This window comes from Phoenix dactylifera, chromosome 6, assembly GCF_051530095.1.
Source record: "Phoenix dactylifera cultivar Ajwa chromosome 6, Ajwa_hap1_PhDact_Kaust_v1.1, whole genome shotgun sequence".
NCBI classification, from domain to species: Eukaryota; Viridiplantae; Streptophyta; class Magnoliopsida; order Arecales; family Arecaceae; genus Phoenix; species Phoenix dactylifera.
Window position 1 is genome coordinate 32,943,999 of NC_143195.1, and position 19,934 is coordinate 32,963,932.

General features: G+C 37.5%; 1 protein-coding gene across 2 annotated transcripts; it reads left to right on the plus strand.

Moving 5' to 3' along the window:
* Window positions 1-2,490: 2,490 nt before the first annotated feature.
* Window positions 2,491-19,679, plus strand: LOC103712194 (transmembrane and coiled-coil domain-containing protein STS1-like). 2 transcript variants are annotated; one of them, XM_008798653.4, is made up of 15 exons: window positions 2,491-2,963; window positions 3,063-3,144; window positions 4,595-5,098; window positions 8,733-8,898; window positions 8,999-9,151; window positions 12,403-12,500; window positions 12,680-12,771; window positions 15,629-15,699; window positions 15,783-15,918; window positions 16,337-16,396; window positions 16,487-16,569; window positions 16,659-16,735; window positions 19,114-19,184; window positions 19,254-19,311; window positions 19,394-19,679. In XM_008798653.4, exons 1-15 carry the CDS (start codon window positions 2,668-2,670, stop codon window positions 19,517-19,519), a joined length of 2,073 nt encoding a protein of 690 aa, XP_008796875.3. In that variant the 5' UTR covers window positions 2,491-2,667; the 3' UTR covers window positions 19,520-19,679. The 2 variants fall into 2 exon arrangements, with proteins under 2 accessions (XP_008796875.3, XP_038982514.2); XM_039126586.3 differs by lacking the exons at window positions 16,337-16,396; window positions 16,487-16,569; window positions 16,659-16,735; ... (1 more) ...; window positions 19,254-19,311; window positions 19,394-19,679 and adding an exon at window positions 16,039-16,233 and having other exon boundaries at window positions 2,541-2,963.
* The last annotated feature ends 255 nt before the right edge of the window (window positions 19,680-19,934 follow it).

Sequence of the window (19,934 nt, forward strand, 5' to 3'; positions counted from 1 at the left end):
TGGGGTGTGACAGGATGGTTGTTTAGGTGAGGCATGTGTTTAGGAAGGCGAATGGAGCGGCGGACTGAGTTGCCTTATTTGTCGCCAACCACTCAGAGGATCATCTATGGGTGGGAGAGACGGAGTTGTCTAGGGCCTCCAAAAAAGCCCGGTAGCTATGGAAACTTGGGCACTCCTTTCGACGAAGATGGGACTCACCTTCTCCCCTGTGTCTCTAACTTCTCTGTTATTATCTTTCCTAGATAAGCACGACCTTCCCTTCACATCTGTGGTTGCCTGTGCTGGATGGCTCTTATGGCGTTCCAGGAATCAAAAGAGTATTTGAGAGGAAGTATATTAGACGTGATGATGCTGTGGATCACTCTATGAGAATGGCTATGGAGTTTATTGAAGCTCTCTCTTTATTGGATCACATCTGTCGTTGGCACCAGCTCTACGAGCTCCCGTCAGACCGAACCTATTTTGGTCAACTGGATGTCTCCTCCCCAAGGACTGGTTAAGATAAACTTTGATGGCTCCTTTTCAGATGGCCAAGCAGGTGCAGGCTTTTTGATCGGAGATCATAACGGGAGGATGTTGATGGCTGGAGCTAGATCATTTAAGGCCCACTCTATTTCATATGCAGAACTCAGAGGTGCTTGGGAGGGTGTTCTCATGGCAGTAAATGTTCTGCAGTGCAGAGAAGAAGATTCGGAAGGCGACTCAAAAACTGCTCTTTCTTAGATTACCTATCTCCACTCCATTGTCGCAGGACTTTTTTCCAGCTCATTGATGCTTTAGACTCTTTCAAAGCTGAGCATGTTTTCAGAGAAGGAAATTCTGCTGCGGATTGGTTGGCTACGAGGCATACGACAATGGATCTTCATTCGGTATCTATATATCTATAGTTCTTTCTTTTCCTTGTTCTTCTGTTCTCCGTTTGTTTCTGCTTCTGCCTTCTTAAAATAAATAAAAACAAAGACCAACGAGAGCTTGCCATCATCAGAGAGAGGCACAAAAGGGACAGGCCCTAAAGAGGGAGAGACTCTAAGAGAGAGGGGAGAAGAGATCCAGTGCAGAGAGAGAGAAGGGAGAAAATGGGGGAGAGAGAGCGGAGAGGGAGAAGGAGCAGGGGAGGTAGCTTTGGGGAGAGGGAGAGACGTTCGTCTTTCTTTCGCGGCAACAGAACCGGACAAAGGGGGGGAAGTAGAACGGGGGATTAAAGGTGCTCAGATCCACGCCGATTCAGTGGCTGGGAATTTTAAAGGATCCAGTCTTCAATCCGGTTATATGACCCGCACTTCATCTCACACTATATACCAGGGGAGGTAAGAGTATGGGCAGCATTTCCATAGCAAGTTTCCCATATCTATTTTTATATATATATTGGATCGAATTCGAATATTATTTTTTTGGTCCGATCAGATCTAGATACAAATTCGGATAGTCGATTCAAAAATTTTCTAATATAGATGCGGATGTGAATACACTTGATTTTTTTTTGGATTCAGATTCGAATCAAAATATCCGTGTAATAAGGATAACTGAAAAGAACAAGTTTACCTTAAGTTAAATCGGAACCAATTAAGTGATTAACTCAACTTAAACTAAAAGAAAATCAGATATCGAATGGCCGTCACTTAAAATAGCAACCTAAATATGAAATATCAGATTTGAATAAAATCCTTCAAATCATCCTACACGCTTGAAAGGCTCAAACCTCTCATTCATCTTCATCTCTCCTTCCTCTTCGTGGTCTTCAAATAACTTAGGTTTCGAAAATCTTATCCACTTCCTAGTTTTCATCCGGTGATTGCAACCGACAGACAACTGTAAGATACTTTGGAGACTATAGTTCTCTCTACTTCGGTGATGAGCAACCTTTAACAATATATTATTTATAAAATTATTAGTTTTTATTATTGATAAATATTTGTTAAAATTATATTTTTTTAATTGAATTTTTTCTTTATGCTTATATTTTTATTGCTAGTTTTCATCATTAAATTTTGCTCAAATTTGATTAATATCCAAAAAATTATTCAATTTATATCTATATTCGGATAAAAAAATATAAATATATTTAATATCTGATTCGTATTTCTATCCATTTATAACAACTATGGATATTAATTTAAAAGCTATTTAATATCATATTTATTAAAAAAAATATGCATATGAATTTATCAATATTTATTTTTTTTGTCAAAAAATTTTAAAATTTTAAAATGACGTGTTTTCGTGGAATCGCCTGTGGGTTGACCCGGTGTCAGTTTCACCGGAATGGACAAAATAAAAGGAAAAAAAATAGACATAGCCGGCGTCAAATACCAACCGCCTGATGCGACCTAATGCGGGAAAGAGCCCGTCAAACGGCAGCGTTAAGATTTTTCGAACTTGGTCATGCATTCTCGAATAAAAGCAGAAACCGTCCGTAGCACACATTCTATGCGGATTCAATCTCAGCGTCCGTTTTGCCCTCGAAACCCACATCGACGTCAACCTTCGGACGGGAGATTCAACGTTCTGCATACAAATTGCCGCAAGCCCGCATCCCCAACATAGAACCATCCGTTTCCTTGGGCCTGCCTCGTCCGAAAAGCACCGAATCCGGCCATTCCCCCAAACGGCAATCCGGGCAAGAATCGAGCACCGGATGTGAGATAGTTTGTGTGCGCATATACATACATGCCCATAGGCCACGGCCGGAGCGGGCGCGGCCTGAGATCATCGAGCATGATGGCGATCTCGACGCTGAGCCCGACCCAGAAGTACGCGGCGGGGGCGCTGCTGGCCCTGGCCCTCCGCCAGGCTCAGATCCAGCAGACCCAACCCCTCGACGACGACGACGACCCCGACGCCGGAACCCGTGACCGGTGCAGCAGCGCCAGCGCAAGCAGCAGCACCAGCAGCAGCGAAGGCGGCGGCGACGACTCCTCCCTCTGGACCCACGAGTCCCGCGGCCTTCTTCGCCCCGTCTTCAGGTCCCTCCCTGCAAATCTTTCTTTCCTTCCTTTTAATGCATGATCGGTAGTTGGTCGGGATTCTTGATGTTCTTGATTTTTTTTCTTCTTTCTCTCTAGGTTCTTGGATATTGATCCCAAAGCCTGGCCGGGGCTGGAGGAAACCGCTGCGTCATCAATAATCAAGCATCATGTGGGGGCTGTATGACTTCTTTCCCTTTTCCAATCCCTTTGTTCTCTTCTATTGATTAGTATTGATAACAAAATTTATTCTTGATAAAAAGAATCTGCTTCGGCAAGAATATGAGATGGAAATTTGGCCTGGCAATGTACATTAAGTTGGGTTCATTCGACTGTAACGACAGCTACGAAAGGTTGAAGCTCCACTAGGTTCTTTGTGGGTCATGTATAGAACTTTGAATGGTTCAGTTAGCAAGGTGGCCTTACTTTTTTTAAAAAATGGGATATTTGCGAACCAAGAATTTTGTCTTTCATGTTTACTTGGACGGCCGTAGAATGCTTGTATAACTTATTCAAAGGTCCAATAGTTAAAGAAATTTATCAGTTAGGAATCTCAAATAGGAGAATATAGTTATGAATTCATAGAGATCTCTCCCTTACAATAAATTTGATGTCTCCATAACCTTTTCTTTTCCTCATGCTCTGGTTTTCCTCCATCAGCCTAGTTGGACCAATTGATCCCAAATGTTATAAAGTTCATAAAGTTTTGCCAATTGATATATTATTCTTGAAAATTCTTATGCAGTAGCATCAAAAGTATCAAATAGTGCCATGAAGTGTCCCAAGCGTCCAGCACGTCAAGAAACTCGAAATTTGGAATGTCTGGGTAATGATGAACATGGTTGTTTGCTAGTCTCATCGGGAGTGATCTTCTACTTGTCCAGTTCCATAACCAATTTCTCTCTGGTGTTAGCCATCATTAATGCATTTTTATTCTTAATGCGATCTGAATTTAGTAGCATTATATTGCAAGATATTAGTTAACAGTAGTTTAAGCTAACAATTTTCTTTTGAGAAGTGCCATGAAGTGTCTCAAGTGTCCAGCACGTCAAGAAACTCGAAATTTGGAGTGTCTGGGTAATGATGAACATGGTTGTTTGCTAGTCTCATCGGGAGTGATCTTCTACTTGTCCAGTTCCATAACCAATTTCTCTCTGGTGTCAGCCATCATTAATGCATTTTTATTCTTAATGCGATCTGAATTTAGTAGCATTATATTGCAAGATATTAGCTAACAGTAGTTTAAGCTAACAATTTTCTTTTGAGAAGAATCTTAACCTAACAAATTAGTGGTAGCATTTATTGATTGCTTGCATGGAAAAGAAATTGAACTTAGATTCTAGATATACCCACTCACATAAAGTCATTTACTTGTTTTATTTTTTTGGAAGAAACTGCTTCACAAAATTTAGGGAGTCAGCAAAACATATCATCACAAGATGCCAGGCTTTTATACTTGATTCATCGCATTTACTTTTGTAACCCTCAGTTCTTGAAAGGTTAATCAGGGCTGGCATTGATATCTGCAGTTTTTACCCTTTTTTTATATTTTTAAAATCTGATTAAATCTTCCTTTCTCTTAGATTTTGCTAACCATCTGCGACTTGTTTGCTCTATTCATGCTCTTCCAGTATCTAAGAATAATCTTTGAAGAAGATGATGAAAATTCTTCAGAAAGATTTGAAAAAGAACTTGCTTTGGCAAAAGCTGTTGATGCTATGGTAATGAGCTTGGAAGCTGCTTTAACCTCAGCTGAGGAGAGTAAAGAGAAAGATCATAAGCATGGACATGATAGTCACAAGAGAAGTAATTCTGGTACATCATACTGTAAAAATTTTGGTGCAACAATAGAACCTTTTGATACTTCAGAAACGAAAAACTCCAAGGCATCATTCATAGCAGAGGATTCACTGATTCAGTTTGAGAATGTGCACGATGACAAAAAAATGCTAGAAGACAATTCGGTTAAATATCAGCGGAAAGTTGCGGTCTTGTATGAACTTCTTTCTGCTTGTGTGGCTGATACACCTCAAGACAACAAGAAAACTTCTCGATTTAGGAAGGGCTATGATGCTCGGCATCGCGTTGCTCTACGGTTCTTGGCAACATGGCTTGACGTCAAGTGGATCAAAATGGTTTGTCTATTTAAACTTCCTATTGCTTATAAGCTAACGCCTCTTAGATATGATTAATGCTTTTGTAATTTTGTCTTAAGAAATTTTGGTAATAAATTTTATGCAACCTTTTTCCTAGGGCATCAAGATGTGATAATCAATAAGTGTTTGTGTTGTTTCCTGGAAAAATGCATTTCCAAGACTACCTGTTATACCTGACTATGATAAATCTCAATACAACATGTGGCCTCACAGCAGTCTTTCCCTCTTGATCATTTTCAGCTTAAAAAATTGTTGGGATAGTGGGGTGATTTTTTTGCTTTTAAGAAAATGATAGTATGGCATAATGAATATTTTCTTAATTAGAGATATTCTGGCTTCAAATACAATCTGCTTATTGTGTTTCGAAATGGCTAGAATTTGTATTGCTGTGACAAGGAGAATGAGAGGTAAGAAGCAGAACAAAATGCATAAAACACAAAAGAAGAATGGAATTATGGCTTGATATATACAAGATACAAGGTGGTTATTTTATTGCAATGTTAACCAAGCTGCAAGTTAAAGAAGGTATAACAATCTTGGTAGCAGGAAACTTCTATACAGGTACTGTACCTGATTTGGAATCTTCTATAAGACTTACTCCTATACCTAATACGTAAGTGATTCCATTTATGTCTCCCTTAGGCCCTATTTGGGGGAGCTTTTGGAGGGCCAAAAAGCACTTTCTGGCCCTCCAAAAGTACTTTTAGCTAAAAAATGGTGTTTGGTAAATTTTTTGAAAAGCTGTTTCAGCTTTTGCGGGAAGCTGAAAACAGCTTTTGGAAGGAAGCTCTAATTTGGAGCTTTCCGAAAATGCTGTTTTCAGCTTTTTCGGAAAGCTGTATTTTTGACCAAAATACCCCATGTAAAAAAAAAAAAATTCCTCCCCCAAAAAGGTTCCTCACCGCCTGTTCCTCTTCCAACCGACCCGCCCCCCCTCCCCCCGGCCCTGTTCCTCTCCCAAACCACCTCCCAACCCACCCGCACCCCCACCCCCGCATCACCGCCACCGCTGCCGCTGCTGTGCCTCCCTCTCCCCCGCCGCCGCACCCCGTCCCTCTCCCCTGCCGCCGCACCCCCTCCCTCTTCCCCGCCACTGCAGTGCCCCGCCGCCACACCCCCTCCCTCTCCCCCGCCGCTGCAGTGCCGCACCCCCTCCCTCTCCCCCGCCGCTGCAGTGTCTCCCCGCTGCAGTGCCGCACCCCCTCCCTCTCCCCCGCCGCCGCACCCCCTCCCTCTCCCCCGCCGCTGCACCCCGTCCCTCTCCCCCGCCGCCGTAGGGCCGCACCCCCTCCGGCGCCGTCGGCCACCGAGACTGCCGCCGGCCACGGCCCGGCCCCCTTCCGCGGCCGCCGTGGCCTGGCCCCCTTCCGGTGCTGCCGGGTGCGCGGGAGGAGAAGAACGAAGAAGGGGGCAGAGGAAGGAAGGAGAAGAAGAGAAGAAAAAAAGAAAAGGAAAAAAAAAGAAAAGGAAATAAAATAAAAGAAAAGAAAAGAAAAGAAAAGAATAAATAAATAAATAAATAAATGCATAAATAAATATTTATATAAATGAATGAATGAATGAATAAATAAATAAATAAGATAATAAATAAATATATTTCAATGGATAAAATAATAAATAAATAAATGCATAAATAAAAATATATATACGAATGAACGTATAAATAAATAAATATAAAGAAAAATAATGAGTGAGTGGCAAATAATCTGATCCTTATGATATTGATAAGTACGGTGAATTTGTCGCCATTGCAAATAGTTAAGTAAAAAGATAATCTATTAAACAGATAAATAGTTATTTATTGTTGTATTATACTATAAATATATTATTATATTACATTATATCATAATACATTAATATGTAATGTTAAATAATTTAATATTATGTTATATTATGAAAAATTAATTTATACTAATAATATATTATTTTATACCTTTATTATTGTATTATACTATACATATTATATTATATTACCTTATATCATAATACATTAATATGTTATTTTAAATAATTTAATATTATGTTATATTATGAGAAATTAATTAATACTAATAATTATATTACCATTATGCTATGCTATGCAATATCATATTACTATATTATAATAATAATATTTTATATTACAGTAATATTATACTATATCGTATATTATGTATTAATATATGTTATGTTTTATCATGCTCCATTGTATAATACTATGCAATGTCCTTTATGGTAATTTTGTCATATAAAAGTACTTTCTCAGTTTGTTTACCAAACATATGTTAAAGTGCCACAACACTTTAAAAATATAGTTACCAAACAACAAACAGCTTTTTATAACAGCTCTACTTCAGACAGCTCTACTTCCAACAGCTCTACTTCCAACAGCTCTACTGCCAACAGCTCCCCCAAACAGGGCCTTATTCTTTGAGATCTACTTTCTTGCATCATACCCAAATTTTCTCCCGCACCCACTCCAACTCTAGGTAACTAAAATGAAGATCACTCTTGAAATATCATATTTAGGTGATCTGTGTAATTCTAAAATAGCCAGAGTGGCATACAACATATTGATAGTTGTCTCAAAAGTAATGGTGTCACACCCTGAAATTAGAACTTGCTAATCCCAATGTGGCCATCATAATCGATTCACATACCATAGGAATTTTTGATATCCTTAAAATAAACCCTATGATGGAATTATGTACAATGAAAAAATATTATAAAGTATAAACCATAGCACTTAAATAAAAGTCCACTCACAAACTTGTACATGTTTGCTTATCCACAAAATTATACCTCCAATGATATCATCGATCATGAAATACTATGTTTTTGTTGCTCCAATAGTCACTCAATCCAAAAACAACTCCAAAAGATTTAGTCTTCTTTCGTTGAAATGAATCTTACCACTAACTCTGAGAAAGCTGTAAAATAAATGGAGTAAGCTATTTTGCTCAGCAAGTACACCTCTACCTTGATCAAGAAATTGTTGGTTTTCACTGAAAAACACATGATTCTCAAATCATAACACATAACTCAAAGTATTGTTGAAAAAATCCAAGTGCAATTCATTGAAATAAAACCAAAAGCTTTGATAAGAAAATAATTGTAAAAGAATTAAAACACATGATTTTCACGAAGAATTTAAATAATGATATTAGGTCACAAGTCATATTTTTCAAAAATTCAGGTGGAGGCTCGTTGGATCAAGATCTATATCTCATAATGAGCAGGTTCCTTAAACATTACTGAAGGTAATTTGATACTTCTGAGTTATGCATGGATTTGGAAAAAAACTCATTAGGGCTTTCTTGTGCCTATTAATTTATTATTAAGTTTATTGAAGAGCTTATCACATGCTACTTTACAGCTATTCTTGCATTTTGCAAATATATTGAACAACTATTCAGTTTAGGCAGTCAAATGATGTTCTTACAAAATCTAGTCATGCCTTGCACCGAACAGCTCATCCATTTTCCCTAAAAATCCAAGGCAATGAAATGCAATTGACTTTTTAGTTTGCTTTAGTGCTTTCCAATTGATTATGATGGAACCTATGTACAAGGGAATCCACGAACTATAGTTGCATGTGTTTCCATTCCTGTTAATTGAAAATTTGGTTTTATAGGTAGCTATGGAGATAATGGTTGCTTGCTCTGCAATGGCTGCAGCAAAAGCTGAAGAGCAATCACAAGGAAGTGGATCAGAGAAAAGCAAATGGGCTAGATGGAAGCGAGGTGGTATCATTGGTGCAGCTGCATTGACTGGAGGAGCCTTGTTAGCAGTTACAGGAGGTATGATAACCTCAGATTTGGAGAAAAATTCTCAGGGTTTGATCTGTTATCAGTCATTTAAATTATAGATTTTTATGAATCCTCTTTTTTCCTCCAACAGGTTTAGCTGCTCCAGCAATTGCTGCAGGCTTTAGTGCTTTGGCTCCCACATTAGGGACACTGGTCCCTGTTATTGGAGCAAGCGGATTTGCTGCAATAGCTAGTGCTGCAGGATCAGTTGCTGGTTCTGTAGCCGTCGCTGCATCATTTGGAGGTGGAGTGAACCTTTAATATTTTCTCAATAAAAAACCTTTAAATGTTTGGCATTAAATGATGGCAAACTTTTTGCTTCCAATATAACATTTGAAAGTTGAAACCATTAGATAAAAAATCAACCTTGCAGAACTAAACTGATTCCTTCCACCTTTCTTTCTTCCCATTTTTGTTGCTATTGGGGATCTCATTGTCAATGCCTCCTTTTCTTTTCTTACTCTCTTTGGAAGTAAAAAAAAAAAAACTCGAGGAACTGTGGTTTTTTTTTTTTTTTGTGTCTGCATGGAGTGGGAGCGGGAGTGTGGTTGGGTTGTGGAGGAAGGTGTAGTAATTTAGCTCTAAAGACTGGATGTGAAGGCATTTGCACAAGGCCCTTAACTTCCAAGGTACTAGGCTCGTAATCCAAATTAGCTTCACAAACCTCCATGTCATGTGCCTATTATCATGCTGCCTTTGACATCACCACAGTCAGAGAGCGCATTGATGAAAATCAGCAAAGACAACATATAGAGGAGGTTATTGACTACTTCAGAAAGCCCAAGTTGGTCTGTGTTTTTTTTTCTCGTCTTCTTTACTAGAAAATGTATACCTATGTAGCTCTTTCCCATGATCAACATAAGTAATGTGCCTAACTGCCTATTGTGTTGGAGCTTGCATAGGACTTGCTCGTGTACAATTCGAAGAGGTGTGGCATCAGGATATTCCTTTATGATCGAATTCATAAATACTAAGAACAATTTCTAGGAACATGAGATCTCGAGCACTAACTCAAAAAGAGGAACTGGAAAAGTTTTGCAAGCATTATGGTGGTAAAACCCAAGCTCCTAGCTAAAATGAATTCTGAGAAAGAATGCTATGGCATGAAGGGAGTGGTATAACAATTATGAACCCACATAGATTTTAATCCTTAATTATATTTATTTGGAGCATGTGGCTTCAGTGGAATTTCTTGCAATTGGAAAATCATGTATATTTGCAAGATAGGTAATTCAAAGAGGAATATTAATTAAAAATTTCTTTGCAATACAAGGAACAGTGGAGAAACATACTTTGTTAAGATCTACTAAAACCTAAGAGAGACATGGTTTAAGTCTCAAAAGGTCAGGAAGAATCGGTATGATGATGGAGGACTTTGTAGGAAAATCATCTGTTTTAAAGTAGATATAAGAAGAGAGTATACTTTTGTCTAGGAAAAAATCCTAGGATTTTTTTTTTTTTTGCCTGAAAAAAGGGAAGAGGGGGGGTGAGGAGAACCTTACCCGCGTAGCAACCCCCACTGGGCCCCCTCTCCGCTGGAGAATGTTCGATACGGGCAGACAAGTTTTACTCATACCCTCTCCACCTGTGGAGGAGCCCCACCAATGTGGCAACCCCTTCCACGTGTGAGTACGTCACACCAGTACCACCTAAGTACTGGCAAACCAGATGGCGACTCCACCAGGCAAACCAGGCGGGGGCATCCGGTCTCCGCATTTAATCGACATTCGTGCGTTTCGAACCTGGGCTACTCCAGTGGAATCTTAGCCCCGTTCCAACCGTGCTACCACCTCGGTGGTAAAAAAAAAAAAGAAAAATGGTTCTCATGTTTGCTTTCATAAAATGGGGAATATTATGCATAGAAAATCTGGTTTCACGGAAATTGAAAGTTCGGATAATGTGATGATCAAATATGAGTTAAAGAAGTATCAAGCATATGATGTTTATAACCAAGATGGAATAAGTACCATTATTCTTGTAAAATAAGTGGATGAATAGTCTTTCAGTGTACTTGTGTATTCATATACTGATTGCTGTTGGTACAAGATATTCAGTTTGAATCTGCCCTAACCCATATGGTTTTGACATGTGAAGCTGTTGAGTCTCAATTCACTTATCTGATAGGCTAAAAGTCAAATATCAGAAATTTTAATGGGGCGTAACTGGTATGTTGCCCATGGCTGGTATTGTATCCTCACCTATCCATGATATGGCAAATATGCTGACAATTTAGTTTGTGCCTTTTCACTCAATAATTTTTTTTATCCTCATTCTTTTTTTTTTCGTTTTCTGAATCTTCTTGGTCTAAACCATTATCTGGATCTAATCAGAACTCAAAAGAACACATGGAAAAGGGCTTTATGTTTTTCATAAGTTTATTTTCCCTGGCTTTTCTTATTTTTCTGGCTATTTTTTTAAAATATATATATTTTTGATTTGTTTGCTCTTATATTTTTTCTGTTATTTTTGCCACTAGAATATCATCCGCTAGTAGTCCCCACCCATGTATTAGACAAAAGTGCAATGGGGCATGCCACCACCATTAGAAGCCTTGTGGATATCCAAAGCTAGAAATGGTCATAAATTGATATATTAATATAAAGGCTTGAAATCATGTAAAGCACTTCTTGGAATTATGGTGGCATGTAACGAACAAGATGTATATATCACTTAAGGAATGTAGGCTAAGCTCCTTATTTTATTCCAGATATTGGAAAACTGAGGGAATTGTAATGTGAATCTTGAATCTACAACTGATCTTAATTGTATATGGTGCTTGCTAGTGGCGATTTATGTAAGGTTTAGTATACAAGGCTGACTTATTTGAGCCAGCATGTGTTTTAATTCATATTAGAGTAAAAACCATGCATGTGTTTTAAGTTTTCAGAGACTGCTAAAAGAATAACTAATTGTTCAGAGATGTTTTAATAACTTATGATGTGTAGTGAGAGTCATGAGTCTTGCAGTTCACTATAACATCAAGAATAATGTCACTACATGAAAATTATGTTAATGAGTAACAAAAATTAGGCCACATAACTATCTGTAAATACAATGCAGTGCATATTAATTCGCATAATAATTATATTTTTGCACTCAGTGCCATGGTAATTCTGATTATTGAGATTCTAATGCTGTTTGCTATCTCAGTATGAGAGCACTTGCGTTTACATAGTCTGTGATTTTTTCTTCATATTTCTGCCTAATTGTTATTCATATGAAAGTATTCTTATTATTAAAAAAAGCCAGAATTTTCTTTTGAAGATATGATGAAGTTTTTTTATACAATTGTTCACAATTACAAGGCAAAAAAACTCAAGACATATTATAAAAGATTGTGCATCATACCAGTCTGTATTGGCTGAGAAATATCTCCATCATCTTGAAGTCTGGCTATTACACATAGAATTGTGCCAAAAATTGAATGTAATCAAACATTACATCATTGTAGTCGTTAGCAATCGCTGATCAATATGCTTAATTTGTGAAACACAGCTGCTGGAGCTGGGCTGTCAGGGAGCAAAATGGCTAGAAGAATAGGAAGCGTTGAAGAATTTGAATTCAAACCTATTGGAGATAACCATAACCAGGGCGTGAGTTGTTCTCCCCTTGCATTTTACTACGTGAAATTGTAAATCAAGGGTGTCTCTGTTGCTTGATGCAACTGCACGACTTTAAGCCTAAGAGGCAGCTATACTAGCTTTAAACTAGACCTTTTGTAAGTCCTAGAAAATATATATCTGATTGTCAGTGGATGGTTAATAATTTTCAGCGCCTAGCAGTAGGTATCTTGGTTTCTGGTTTTGCTTTTGAGAAGGAAGATTTTATAAAGCCTTGGGAAGGATTGGAAGATAACTTGGAGAGGTATGCTAATACTTTTACCATGCATGCATGTTTTGGAGAATAGGTCTATGGTATTTTTACCATGGTTTCTCTACCACTTGCTGTTCTCTTTTTATATCTTACATGCATCAAACATTATGTTTTGGAGCTCTTGCTTATCTCTTATCTGATATACATAACCACTTGCATATACATACTTGCTATAGAATATACATTTTCTTGGAGTTTTATTGCTCATGTAAACAATTTATTTTTGAATATATGGATGAAAATGGCAATCTTGTCGTCAGAAGACTATGAAATAACCATGAGGCCTACCTGACATTGTTTAAATTTATGTAAGAAATACAATACAATCTACACTTTACTTTTCACTTCTATTTTATGACACAAGGAACTTATACCACAGTGCACAAGGAATTTTATATATTTAAACAATTCAAATATGTAGTTGAGAGTGATTGTGTGAGGAAACATGCAGTTGGAGCTGGGTGAAAAAATATGTAACTTTTTTTTGTTGGGGGGTGGGGGACTTGCCCCTCCATGGATTTTCCCTTTTTCTGTAGTCCCACTCCATTCTACCAAAGTGACCCCTCAAGTTTTGGGGATCTCTTTAGATTTAGCTGTCCACCAACCAATCACTTACATTTTTTGGTTTCCCTTTTTACATATCCAAATCAATAGATGTTTTCTTCTTAAGTTAGAAATCTGATGAAGATTAAATGCTGCTAGATAGACAAAGAAATCTATGATAGGAATCTTTCTTGCCCCCTCCCACTACTTTATCTATGTCTTATAAATGCCCAATCAACATTTCTTTTTAGTAAGTACTTGGTCTTACAAAAACCCTTCTGCTCAATATATGTCTTGCTTCTCATAAGAAACGAGATTGTTTAGCTCATGTCATTTTTATGATAATGCTTTTTTTTTAAAAAAAAAGAAACAGATGTGATTTATCAAATATATCAGGGTGGAAAATTTACTGAAATATTGCAAAGGTTGATTTTAAGAAATAGAGAATATGACTTTGTTAGCAAACAATTAATAATTCTATCATCCTTTAATGTGCCAGTAAATAAACTTGCACAAATATAAATGCTAGCTTATATTCTAGCAATTATTTCTTGCTTGTCCTTGAATTAGATAATGACTTTTCTATTGATTTAATTTTTTCCCCCAGGATAAAATGATGACTCCACTGATTATGCTCAACTGCTAAATTGTAGTTCTATGTTCACTGTATTAGTCATATTACCGCAAATATATGGATTCTCCAAGATTTAAAAGGACTGGAGTGACGCTCTTGGCAATAATTCATGTTACTGCCTCATATTTTGCATTCTAAAATACTATACCATGTCGTCTCTTTTCTAAGGTTTTCATCATATTTTACCAGAAGGGCGTTTAACTAATAATACATTTCTCATCGACATGCCAAATGTCACATGATACATTGAAGAGACAATGCATCACAAATATTTAGACTTGCATACTACATATAGCTTGGTGTGGATGCAAGCAACATCATTAGATGCATATTATATAGTGGATTCTACTAAGAGCAAGGGGCTTGAAATTGGTAGTTGTAGAATAAACTATTCATCAAGTAGGAACATTGCAACATTTGAGTAATGTGCACTTAAGTTGAACATGCAATTAATAATATGTTTTTGTTTCAATTACGTAAGTCAGGGCCCAACAAGAAGGACTGCCAATTAATTAACCCATTAAGATCAAACTTCATGTGAAACATGATTAACCTATTAATTATCAAATGTTCAACATGGCCCCTACTCCCCTCAAGATTGAGTTACATCTCAAAGCTTCCAAGCTTGAAATAGCCTTCAGTCAATGCTTCATTATCAGAAACTTTGTGATCACTGATTATTTTACCTGATTTATAGATAGGCAACTTCCATATTTTTCACCTTTTTTTTGTTAAATATCGAAGTGAAAAAAACCATCTTGGTGCATTTTCGCAATTACTAAATTATCAGCTACTTGCCTTGTGTTTGTCAGACTCCAAGGACTTTTAATTATGGACTCTATATAGGCCATGACTGGACTTTAATCTCATAAATTCATGTGATGAGTCATGTGATGGCCAATGAAAGATCACATAGTATGCCCATCTGATGGTTGGAACTTGGATGTAGTGGATGAGAAGATCATGTTCTAGATCAAAAAGCCAGTAATCATGTTTTCATCGTTGGAAAGTTCTTAGTGAATTCCATGATCAGAGAGTTTTCTATCGCCTTTTAATTGGTAGAAAGGAACACTGATTTGGGACCAATTAAAGGTTTGATCACAATTGGAACCTGTGTCATGAAAGGACTACTTGATGGTTGATAGGGATTAAGGTAGGGTAACTGGGTAACAAAGGAGGGTATCTGATGGAGGTCCCTCAAATTTTATGAATTGCATAGACAAGAGAGCAGCACTATCTCTAATAAGAATCTGCATTAGGATGTCTAATTATGTCCTTGAAGAGTCCAAAGATTCCTCAGTTCTTTACCTTTGTTTTCTGTCTACCTCTCTTTATTGTCTTGGAAAATCAGCCAAGTTTTTTTCCTGAAACTTCTTTTATAATTACTTGAATAAATACTTTTATTTATCATCTCACATGAATCCTGAAGTTTTGCAATTCCAAATGTTTTCTTTTGCTTTCTTTGCAGAGCAAATTGGAAGTACAATGTATGGAACAGATACTTGATGAGCTTGTACTTCATGTGCAATATATAAGATATCTATAATTATCCATCATCAGTTTTTTTTTTTTTGTGAGTGCTGCAAAATTGTTGACTGTAGATTAATTTATATGTATAATGCTTAGTAGTGCTGTATAGTGTTTCTAATCACACTCCATTCAAGATTACAGGTATGTTCTTCAGTGGGAGTCAAAGTATATAATTGCAGTGAGCACTGCAATACAGGACTGGATCACATCAAGTAACTGCTGACTTTGTAGTTTTTCTCTAGTGTATATTAGTACTGCCACATTCATTTCTTGACATCACAAGTTACTGCTGTAGGAGTTACAACGGAATTGATGAAGCAAGGTGCCATGATGACTGTGTTAAGCACGCTTGTTTCTGCATTAGCATGGCCAGCTGTACTACTTGCTGCTACAGATTTCATAGATAGCAAATGGACAATGGCTATTGATAGGTACAACTGCAAAATTCATTAACAATTTTCAGGAGTGTTTGGATGCTTGGTCATTGTTTGCAAGGATGACTTGCCTTGAGGTATCAGATTACACACTAAAATTTGCTCGTTGGGGAACAGTATTAATCACTTGGTTGGAGTTGAACTCTCCAACATGATGTGGAGACACCGATCAAAATTAAAAGGCGATTTATGATATCCCTTTTATATAGGAAATGCGGTTACATTTCAATCTTGAATCTGCAGTCCTCCCAGCCCGTGTATGCTTCTCTGCTATACCACCCCATTGCTTGAAATGCTTCAGTCTATTGTAAAATGCTCTAGGCAATATACCGATCTGTGGCATAACCAGCATCCAACAATCCCCTAAATAAAAATCAAATCAGCCTGACAATTAACTTTGTTTGGCTTGTCTCAGATCGGATAAAGCTGGAAAGCTCCTTGCAGAAGTTCTGTTGAAGGGTTTGCAAGGAAACAGGTATGTTTTTTTAAGAAAAATCATTCGTAACTCCACACAGTCTGAGCTAAATTAGTTCAATGACTTCTTTGACCTCCTTGAATTGCCCAGGCCTGTGACCCTTATTGGTTTTTCACTAGGAGCGCGAGTTATATTTAAGTGTTTGAGGCAATTGGCTGAATCAGGAGATAATGGTAATTTTAGGCTATGCTATATCCTACTGTCATCTCCTGTAATAGTTAAGCTGCTTAATTCTGTCGACTGAACTGATATAATTGAGCAGAGGGACTTGTAGAAAGGGTCGTTCTCCTTGGAGCACCAGTTTCACTCAAGGGGGAGCAATGGGAGACTGCCAGAAAGGTATGGATATCACTGGATGGGTTTGTTGTCTTGGTGATACAAGTACTTGAAATATTTCTGTTAGCATATGTGCCTCTTATCTCAAAATTACAAGAAGCATTTTGGTTAAAATAATTGACTATATGGATGTCTAAAGACAAAAAAATTATTTCAGATCATGTGAATGTTATTGTTTTCTAAAATAGATTATAACTATAACGTTTGAAATTTTTGAACCTTCATAGCAGATTTCTAAAAAAGCTTGATTTGAGTTTAAAGATTTCTGCACACAGGAGATGCGTCCCCTTTTTCTCTTTTGAAAGAAAGGAAAAATATTCCCTTTTTTCTGAGATTATCATTCCAAGAGATGTACTGAGAGCAGCAACATGCTTGTGGCTTTCCACCTTCAACCTGAATCCAGAGAGTAGTTCATCGTTCTCTTGTAGATCTGGACTTTGATGGCACATGCTTTATTCTTTTCACCCTAGATCTATTGGTGATTTTATTCTGCCATTCTATTTCTGAGTTATGTATTTCTATTACAAAGAGAACGAAAGGTGATTTTGCGATGATAATTTGATCATAGTTGATGCCATGGTATGTTGAACTGACCCGTACCAGTCCGAATCGGACTGGTTTCCATCGGTACGCGTGCCCTGGGTAGCATGCCCACGCGCGGGGCATATAATGCCACTGAGCCGCATTTAATGCAGCACGCGCATCCGTGGGCTTTTTTCTGCGCGCGCGCACTGCGCTCTGTTGGCCGATTCGGTACTGGTCCAAACAGGTCTAAACGGGACCGTACCGGTCCGGTAGGCCACCGGTATGCCTACCGGTACTGGTACGGCGTACCTTGGTTAATGCGTTGTCTTTTTTGAGAAATAAATATCTTTCTTTTACTAAGTTGTATGTTTGTTAACTATAATATGTATACGTAGACATTTAGATTCTAGATATAGTTTAGGAAATAAGATTTGAGATCTATCAACTATATAATTGAGTCCAGTGGCATAGGTTTTGGAAAGAGATAACTCTGGTCCAGAGAATGTATGAGAGAGATAGTTAAACAATCAGACACAATGTTTCTAATTTACACTAATTTTCCACAAAAAAATTGTTAAATAAAATTTTCTTAATTAACTAATGGCAATGTCAGTAGAAAACTTGATAGGCCCATGGATTCAACTTATTATTATAGTGTATGTACGCACACTCAAAATGAATTGCCAAGCAAGGGGTGAATGATGGAATACTCCTTAAGCAATATTTGGCATCTTACTATTAGTTAAAAGGTTCTTGGTGTCTCGCTAATACGGTACTTTTCTTTCCCAACAAGGAAACTGGCAATTTCTTTAAAATTTTGTGTACATTTTAATCGAAGAAGAGCACTCTCATTTTATATGATCTGTTCTGACCCGTATACACGTCAAAAGTTTTTCATAAAAATGTATAGCAATATATCATCTATAACCAACTCGAATTACGAAGATTAGACTTCCATGCCAAGTTGGGTATGCAAACAGCTGATCTAAATTTTCTTAAAAGATTATCCAAATTTCATATTCTTAAGGCAGCTTACATGAAACTGCACATGCACCACTGTATTGTGCTCCTCCATACCATGCCATCTTGCATCACATTTTGCGTGGGAATGTGGTATCATGCCAACATGGAAGATATATCAAGGAGACTAATCATAAGCAATGTGGCAATATTTTAATTGCTAAATAAAAAGGCCTTTCCTCCAATCTGAACCTGCAACACCCTGAGGAATTTTCCTCTAATCAGAACCTGCAACACCCTGAGGAATAATTTCAACCAAGAAAATCACTTAGGGCCACTTAAAGTTATCCTAACATCCAATACCATATTTATTATAAAATTTGTTGGTTTCCAACAATTATCCCCTTTCAGCTTTGTTTTGCAATTAACAAGAACAAGGGCACATTATCTCCTGTTTTAATGTGGTGCTTGTTTGATTTCCATTGGTGGCGACGTTGTATGCATTTGATGTGCCTGAGAATCATTGGCTTTGTTATCAGTCATCAACCATGCAAATTTAAACCTTAGATAACCAGAGATCTTTATGCAAGGGTAAGCTATTGGGCGAATGCTTCAGCATGTACAGCTTACTAGGTTTCCCAGTAGTCTGTTTTCAGTCATCTTGAACTTGATGAGTAAAGTAGGATCTGTGTTCCAGTTAAATGTTAGCTTGATTAAAATTCATAAGTTAGACATATTGGCATTTTCTCATTAAAACATGCTTTTAGCAGTCAAAAATATGGGAGAATCCAATGGTTTCCAAAAATTGCACCCTCTAATCTTTTTCCCTCAACCATGCGCTTCCAATTCATATGTAGTGCTATAAACGTGAGCTGCTGCTTTTCACTTGGTTGCAGATGGTTGCTGGAAGATTTGTAAATGTGTATTCCACAAATGACTGGATACTGGGAGTGACTTTTCGTGCAAGGTATGTGTACATGTTTTTTCAGAGATTTTCTTCCATGCTTTCTAGAAATTTACAGTTCCTATTGTGCAGCCTGCTGACCCAGGGTTTGGCTGGAATTCAAGCTGTTGATGTTCCTGGAATTGAAAATGTAAGCATAATTCTCATTCTTGTTGCTCATGTGCATGCAGTATGTATTCTGAAGATCAAATGATTCCTTTCCTGATTTTCAGGTTGATGTCACGGACTTTATTGATGGTCACTCCTCATATTTGTCGGGTGTACAACAAATTGTTGAACAACTTGAACTTGATACATATTACCCTGTTTTTTCCTGCATTCCTATCATTTCCAGATGAGAAGTTGGAAATTGATTCTTGTGGCTGTTCAAATTGGTCAAAAAGTGACTTAAAAAAGAGAAGCAAAAGATCCAAAGCATGTTGGCTCCTTGTGTCTTTTTTGTTCATGTAACCTTGATGAGATTTTCAATTAATCATAGCATTTTAAAGGTTCAGTTCATCATATCGAGTTACATTCAGAATATGCATCAATCTCTCTTTTGGCTGTTTGCTTGTAGATGCTAACATGGACGTACTGGGAGAATGAGATATAATTTGGGCACTTGAGCAATTTGGTAGTTCTACAGAGGAAAGCTTTTTGAATCCAATAAAAACTCAGATCTGAATTAGGGTCTTGAAGCACTGAAAATTTGTTCCTCCGCATCGGGTTCACGTCTGGTTGAATTGAATAGCAGAATTAAAATTAAGGCGACTT